General features: G+C 49.2%; 2 protein-coding genes across 2 annotated transcripts in view; both read left to right on the top strand.

Annotated features, from left to right (window-relative positions):
* LOC126575258 (protein CBFA2T2) overlaps positions 1–6,296 on the top strand; it is a 72,731-nt gene extending 66,435 nt beyond the window's left edge. The window contains exons 5-10 of the mRNA XM_050235868.1: positions 3,173–3,408; positions 3,486–3,663; positions 3,746–4,147; positions 4,235–4,402; positions 4,468–4,575; positions 4,641–6,296. Coding sequence (XP_050091825.1) covers positions 3,173–3,408; positions 3,486–3,663; positions 3,746–4,147; positions 4,235–4,402; positions 4,468–4,575; positions 4,641–4,778 — 1,230 coding nt within the window. The 3' untranslated portion in view covers positions 4,779–6,296. The remainder of the gene's footprint in view (positions 1–3,172; positions 3,409–3,485; positions 3,664–3,745; positions 4,148–4,234; positions 4,403–4,467; positions 4,576–4,640) is intronic.
* Positions 6,297–6,467: 171 nt separating this feature from the next.
* The window catches only part of LOC126577831 (6-phosphogluconolactonase), a 1,223-nt gene continuing 190 nt past the window's right edge, over positions 6,468–7,500 (top strand). The window contains exons 1-3 of the mRNA XM_050239791.1: positions 6,468–6,675; positions 6,768–7,267; positions 7,333–7,500. The exon at positions 7,333–7,500 is cut by the window's right edge and continues 190 nt beyond it. Of these exons, the coding sequence (XP_050095748.1) occupies positions 6,552–6,675; positions 6,768–7,267; positions 7,333–7,461 (753 nt within the window). The 5' untranslated portion in view covers positions 6,468–6,551 and the 3' untranslated portion in view covers positions 7,462–7,500. The remainder of the gene's footprint in view (positions 6,676–6,767; positions 7,268–7,332) is intronic.

Raw genomic sequence — 7,500 nt, 5'->3', positions numbered from 1 at the left:
CTTTTCGAAAAACAAATTTCGATGTATTCCCGTGCAGCTGTGACACGCTCGTTTCTGGCCCGGTGGCTGTGAATAGGTTTCCACTCCCCGTGCGTCAACTCTCTCTCTCTCTCTCTATTTTCTCTCTCCTTTCTTTCACTCACTCTTCGGTTACCTCTTTCCAGAGGGTGGTTGTTTCCGGTGAACGATTGCGCTCGCTCCGGGTATTGCGGTTACCAATCGGGGGAACAATCGGAACACCGGGAGCTTATAGTCGTTTAGAATCGTTTGTCTATTCGCAAGATTCCAGAAGTTGGCCCAGAAGCAGATGATGAAGTTAGCGAAAGGGAGGGACCGGATGTTTTATTGCCCACGGTTTGCCACCGCTTCGAGGCTTATAAAGTCTTTTTTTCCCCTTATATTCAATGCCATTCATTAATGGTTTCATGTGTAGCAGGACAATTGCGAGTGGAAGCAACACTTTCATCGCCTGTATTCCACCGCCTTTTGTTATCAGTAAAAATGTTAGCAAAATGGAACTAGATTCGTGAACTGCTTTTCTGCAAACAGGATCCAAACAGCGTCCTAGCAAAGGACAGCTCAGAGCTTGGTCCTGCAATCAAATACCGTTCACTTCAAGGACGTATACGACAGCTGCTGCCTATGCCCCCCGCCGGCTATTAGGGCCAAGTGGTGCGCCCTTGAACGCTTCCTTCAACCGGTGCTGGAAGGTATTGAAGCCTGCGAAGATCCATGACCAAGGCATGACCATCGTTCCCGGGCAGAGATTGTCCGTCCATCATGGCCCGCGATGCTATTGGCCTTCGGGAGAAAAGTTGTCTGCGACATCTGGCAGGTTTTTGGGGGTAGCTGCTAGCCCGGACAGTACTTCATCATTCACCATATTCGTGCAACAGCTGGTGACCCTTTCCCTGGTGTTGATGAACGCAAAGATTTTCCTGAGAGCCTGAGTGCCGCGAAGTGTTGCTCGACGGAATTGCGTTTAGCACAAACGGAGATTCTGTTTGATCCAGATGGAGATCGAAGATTCGAATACCGAAACCTAACCGAATTCAAATTGAAATTTGAAAAAGAACTAGGTAAGCGGCCCGGTTACACAGCTACGCACGAAAGCAGGATTATTTTGAATTTCATTATTTTTCTCTTTCCCTAGCCTACAAAAATGCTCTTCCATGTCAATGTCTAATGTTACCCATCTCTACTTTATCAAAGTGGCTCGATAGCTACACATTTTTGTTATCTTCACGGCACGAACATTGCTGCTGGCGAATGTAGCGGTTGATAAGCCAACTCCCAGCCATGTGCACTGATAGCTAAACCGCCCGGTTACAGAGCCTTGTTTGAAAAAATGATTGTTTGAAATTATTCCTTTTCCATTTCTCACCAAACAATCAAACATGTCCCTCCATTCCATTTTAACCATTTCCATGTTGACTCTCTTTCAATTTGGTTCCTTACAATTCCGAGCGTTTGCTCGCGATGTCACCGGATGAAGGGCTCTCGTGAATCGATGTAAGATTAAGCCGTGATCATATTCTTTAGCGGCCTAAGTGGTGCAGCGATTGACCTTGCAGCAGGTTGATTGTCATTGCCTCCCGGTTCAGGTCCAGGTCCTGCAAGTTGTCACCGTATGGAACAGTAAAGCAGGCGCGTCCCATTGCCCAGTTCCCGTTCAGCTTTGCCGCATCCGTGTCTATGTATATCGCCTCAATTTTTTTCAGTGCACCTCGATACCGGAAAGGTGAACCATTTCCTAATCGCCTTCCTAATCGGTAGCCACTCCACAATGCTGCCGTTGATGGCTACCTAGCCTATCTTTTTGATTTTCGAAGAGCATAATTTTACCCTTGATCCTAACACATGCTGTAATGGTTTGTTTCATCATTTAATTAGCCGTTGTGTTATAAACAGTGCGTGAGCTAGTGAGAATATTAAAACAGTGCGCATGCCACGGCGCTGAACAGAAGGATGAACGCTGAGTGTCCTCGCGAAGAGTATAAAAAGGGAGGCGCGCGAGAATTAGATGAATTCAACAGCAACAGGCACAAATTTGTGGTTTTTTGTTTTGCATTATTAGCTCCGCCACTCAGCCAATAAAAGCTTAATTTACCGACAAATTTCCCTGTTCTTTGAAACGTTAGAATCAATTCTAACACGTTGTCTTCTGTACGATCTGGCGATAATCAAACAACCCTACAGCATATCCACCGAACAGCCGAAACCTGCCGATAACATTTTGCAGTGGCATGCATTGCCCATGGCAAAAGCACGTGAGACAACATCAGAGCCAGAACAATCTTCGATTGGCTTCGGGTTCTAATGCAAGGAATGCAAATATGACTCTTTAGCAACAGGAGTTTCTATCAGGCCCAGGTGTAATATCTGGCTCATCGAGGCGGGCAGGACCGTTCTGATAGCATAGAAGCCGCGTTAATATAGTGGCCTTAGTATGTCGGGTTCAGTTCTGCATATCGAGATGAATCGAGTGTAGTTGAGATTTGCGTCAGTTGGGAGATTCGAGCCATTTCATTTGCATTGTTTCCCCAAATCTCTCGAGTCGCGTGCATCGAAACAGATCGATCCCTAAATGCTGATAAATCTGATCAATTAGCAATCGAGCATACGCCATAAGAGCCCTTAAACAGTGCTGTTCCATTTGAGGAAAGGACAGTAAACCATTCCTACCGCGATTCCATCCTGGCGCATACACCGAGTCTCTTGATTGTTTGCTTTTTCCATTAGGCCTTGCAGGCCAGTGGCAACATATCGATATCGATCGGCAATATATCGATAAAATAATCATTGGATGAATTTTTAGCTTTTCCATTTCACGCGCACGTTTTTGAAAAACCAAGTTGCCTGCGCGATTCGCTCTCCCGTGCGCCTTATGCTTGCGCACTCTCTGACCGCCGTGGTCGCATACGGCAAGTGCAGTGCCCGTTTGCTTGTCCCATTATGCCTTTGCCAGTCCCTAACCGATTTTCACGAAAATCAAATCGGACATATCAGTAAAATGGGGTTTTCCATTCATTTTCGTGGGTAAAAATCATTCATTGGATGCAGTTTTAGCTTTTCCATTTCACGCGCACGTTTCTGAAAAACCAAATTGCCTGCGCGATTGAAATTCATCTGGGAAACTAACTAAATTTTCGTCTTTTCCCTCCATTTACAGACATCATCACAGTACGTTCGCTCGAACGAAAGCAGCGTCATGGAGTACGTCCAGAATCTGGCCGAAACGGCCGAAATATTCCTACCACACGAGGGTCCCTTCTCTTCCTCCGTGACAGCTGCAGCAGCGGCCGCAGCAGCCGCCGCAGCTGCCGTCGCCAGTGGTGCTGCATCGGCCGGTCCAGCTTCCGGTGCATCCGTCAACGGGTTGGGTTTGAAACGACGAGCTTCTGACAAGTAAGTGGCGGTCTAGTTGAGATCGAGCAGCAGGTCAATCTAACGCGGGGTTCCTTTCTTTGGTGGCGCATTTGCAGCTTATACGATACACATCCGGCCGGGCCACCGGAATGGAGTGACTACGTGCTGCCACCGACCAAACGACCGCATCCTTCTCTGCTGCTGGCCACCGCCGGTGCATCCCAGCTATATCCGGCCCATCCGGCACTGTTCGAGTACCAGAATGGTGGTCTTCATCCACATTCCGATGGTCTGGTAAGGCTGGATCCCAATCTTACTTGAAAAACACATCTAAGAACATTTCATTGAACTTCTTTTGTCTTTCTCCATCTTGCAGCATTCCCTGCATCGGGACGATCGTGAACTGCGTGCCGGTTCCACTGAGTCACACCGGCCACCAAGAATTCCACCGGGAGGTGGAAGTGCTGGAGCAACGGCCGGTGTCGGTGCCAGTTCTGCCACTGCTCCGGGTAATGGAAGTCTCAGTGGACCGGGCAGTTCGGGCAGTGGTGGTGGTGGTGCGAGTGGTGAGGAAGAGTGGAAGAACATCCACACCATGCTGACCTGCATCTCGGCGATGGTGGAGAAGACAAAGCGCGCCATTTCGATCCTGCAGCAGCGCGGTATCGAGAACAGTCACGCCCGGGATCATCAGGATACGTCGATGGCGGATATTAAGCGCCAGACGGAGGAGAAGATATCCGAGTTCCGACGTACGGCCGAGGAGTCCGTCAATCAGGTACGTTCTGGATCATCCCGGGTAGGTGGAGGGGGTGGATCGATCCATTGACAGCGTTGACACGTCACAGATGCTTCGTGTTCACAGGTTAAGCGCCAAGCCGTTATGGAGATACAGCGTGCGGTGGCCGCTGCCGAAGCCCGAACACTGGAAATGATTGCCCAGGAGCGGCTGAAAATGGAGAAGATGTTTAGCGAAATACACCGGGGCAGTGCTGACGATGCCGAGTCCCCGATCACGACCGGAAGTCAAAATGTAATGGCACTGCTTGGGTCTTTTTAGTGTTTTCGTTACTTATTGAACGTTCTTGTCTTACGTAGGCATGCTGGAACTGTGGACGCAAAGCAAACGAAACCTGTTCCGGGTGCAATCTGGCACGCTATTGTGGATCGTTCTGTCAGCACAAGGACTGGGATCAGCATCATCAGGTAGTGGTGGCAGCAAAAAGGCGCAGAGGCCATCGCATGCTAACATCTCGGTATCCTACTTGCAGGTTTGCGGTACATCGCGCGCCGAGAACAGCTTCCAGAAGCACGCCCAAAGCTCCCGCACATCCATAGCCTCCCGCTCGACGACACCCCAGCAGCAAAGCAACAGTACAGCGAACGGTACGGCATCCGCCGCAAAATGACGATCCAAACTGCTGAAACCTAAGAAGAAGTATCTCTGCTAGTCAAATTACCCAATGCCGTGCGAGGGAGGTGTGGTGCAAGTTCCACTAGCCAGGCTCGGTTCGGTCTGGCAGCAGGAGCGTTGTACGATCGAGAGCGCGATCATCCTTACGATTAGTGTAGTTTGTTTTCGTTGTTGCGGAAGGTGTTAGTTAGACGCGCTTTCGGTTCGAATCCCGTAAAAAGTAAATTATCTTCGTCATCCGGTGCAATAAAGGTATGCCTTCCTCCTCGCTATGAATCTCCCAACGGAAGCAACACGCGGTTCCCCCCGCGGGAGGCGGAGTGGTGCGCGAAGTAGATTCCAAAGATTCCAAAGTAAATGCTGAGCCCATCGAGTAAATGGTTAGGTGGTGAATGAATTAGAACTACCAGTGAGGGCGAGTAGAAGCTGCAGGGCAACAAATAGAGTATAGAAATTAAGTAGATTCCGAGCAAGAGCGCATAAGTTCTGTCTTTTTCTCTCTCTCTCTCTCTCTCTTTACTAGCGCACCGCACCGACAACAGCCCACAGACAAATCTCTCTGCACCATTGACCGTTTTATGTGTATGCACTACAGTCTTTAACAGCATGAAACACTAATAGACACAGACACAGGGTATAAAGTACCCTAGGATAGGTATCGTGGCTGCCAGTTCGGGCGGCATCCATAATTAGCAGCAGTATTACTAGCAACTACGGTTCGAGTTTTTTGCATTCTTTTCCATACTACAATACACGTATTAGCGTAACTACCCGAATAGCAGAACCTTGAACAGCGCGTTCCTTTTTTGGTGAACCACCAACCAGCCAACCCAAATGACACACCACCCCATAAGCGCACCACCGCTTTCTGTTCCTTTTCCATCACGAGCATCGCGAATCCTGCGGTGAGGATGATTCATCCCCTTAATGAGGCTAACCAACTATAGAGTGTACCGAGAGTAGTGTCTCCACTAGGTCTGACTAGGTTTGAGTTGTTTTTTTGTGTCCTAGAACTAATGGCGCGCCCTAGCATTTACCCGCTCTCATGTAGTAGGATAATAATTGTTGAATTTAATTTATTGGCATCTCTGTTTCGTAGCGTGTATCTTGTTTCTTCAAGTCAACCCAGTCTAGGCCAGCAGGCCAGTGGATCCAGTTGGCTCTAGTTTCTAATCGCCAGGAGTAAATACTGTCGAAGCCTCGATGCTCTCTTTATCTGCGCATTGAGCTCCGCGTGTACTAACGCACGGTGTGTACGGTACCAAAAAAATCATAAATTCTATAAACCAGGCTCATCAGGCTATTCTTCTAGAGGACACATTAAGCAGCGGAGCAAGAAGGATAGAGAGCGAGAGGAAGGAACCGTGATTAAATCACTTATTTCAAGAGCAGATGGTGCGCCACTGGCGTGCTACTAACCAATTGGAATGATGTAAATATCTTCTTTCTGTACAACTTACCCCCCGCAAACTCTTGCACACATTGAGTCATATCTAGGGTGTAAATGGATAATTACGCGGAAATAAACCAAAAAACCGTATTTGTAAAATTACTACCTGGGGAGTCGTTTTCATTTTTATTTTTCGAACGAACTTAACGAATCCTCTCGCACTCAAGGGTTGCTACCCCCCCCCCCCCAGGGGCAGGGGTAGATCACCCCCTGGTTTAAACTGTCAAAGTTTGTTTTTCCAAAAAAATCAAGGTCACCGAATAAAATTGGCCCCACGACCCCGTTGGAACCGTGATTCGCTTAAATTTTCTTCGAAAAATGGCCCCTAAACGATCCTTCTACCGTGTCGGTGATGCCGTTTGTGACGAGCTGCTTGGATTGCTGGAAATGTTCGCCAACAAAACGCTGGCAAAGCAGGACAAGTTCCGGCTCGGTGTGTCCGGTAAGTGGGGGCGACGATTGCGTCAACTTCCACCGCCTTTTTATAACGTGTCTCCCTTTCACCGGTTTAATTACCGGTTACCACGTACACAGGCGGTTCACTGGCGGATATTCTCTGCGAGGGCATGTCCGATTTGCGGTCCGATTTCAGTAAATGGGAAATCTTCTTCTGCGACGAACGCATCGTACCGGCGACGGATAAGGAGTCGACGTGGGGTATCTTCAAGCGTGATCTGGTGGAGCGATTCGACAACGTTCCGGAGAGTGCCTTCTTTCCGGTCAATTGCACGCTGGACGTCACAGAGGCAGCCCTCGATTATGAGCGTACGATACGGAAAGCGTTCGGATTGGCCGAATCGTCGAAAGAGGTGCCGTCCTTTGATCTACTGATTCTCGGCATCGGACCGGATGGCCATACGGCATCGCTCTTTCCCGGGCATCCGCTGCTGAGCGAGAAGAAAAAGCTGATCGCACCGATCGCCGACTCACCGAAGCCACCACCGAAGCGTGTCACCATGACACTGCCCTTGATCAACAACGCCAAGGCGTGTCTGTTCGGTGCGCAAGGCGGCGGAAAGGCGGAAATCTTGAAGGTAACTACATACGCGCCAGGGTGCCACGTTCCGTTCCGCATTTAATCGTTTATCGTTTTTCACAGAAAATCATCGTCGACCGAGACCAATCGCTACCGGCCTCACTCGTAGAACCGGCCAACGGGGAGCTTATCTTCGTAGCTTGCGATGCAGCGGCAGCCCTTATCGAGGGCGATCCCTTCCGGGGGTGCTAAACACACCCGTGCGTCTTCCGTGTTATCGAGAGAGTTTGT

This window comes from Anopheles aquasalis, chromosome 3 (genome assembly GCF_943734665.1).
Source record: "Anopheles aquasalis chromosome 3, idAnoAquaMG_Q_19, whole genome shotgun sequence".
Classification (NCBI taxonomy): Eukaryota; Metazoa; Arthropoda; class Insecta; order Diptera; family Culicidae; genus Anopheles; species Anopheles aquasalis.
The sequence above is the reverse complement of the archived record's forward strand: the minus strand, read 5'-3'. Positions and strand labels throughout refer to the sequence as shown.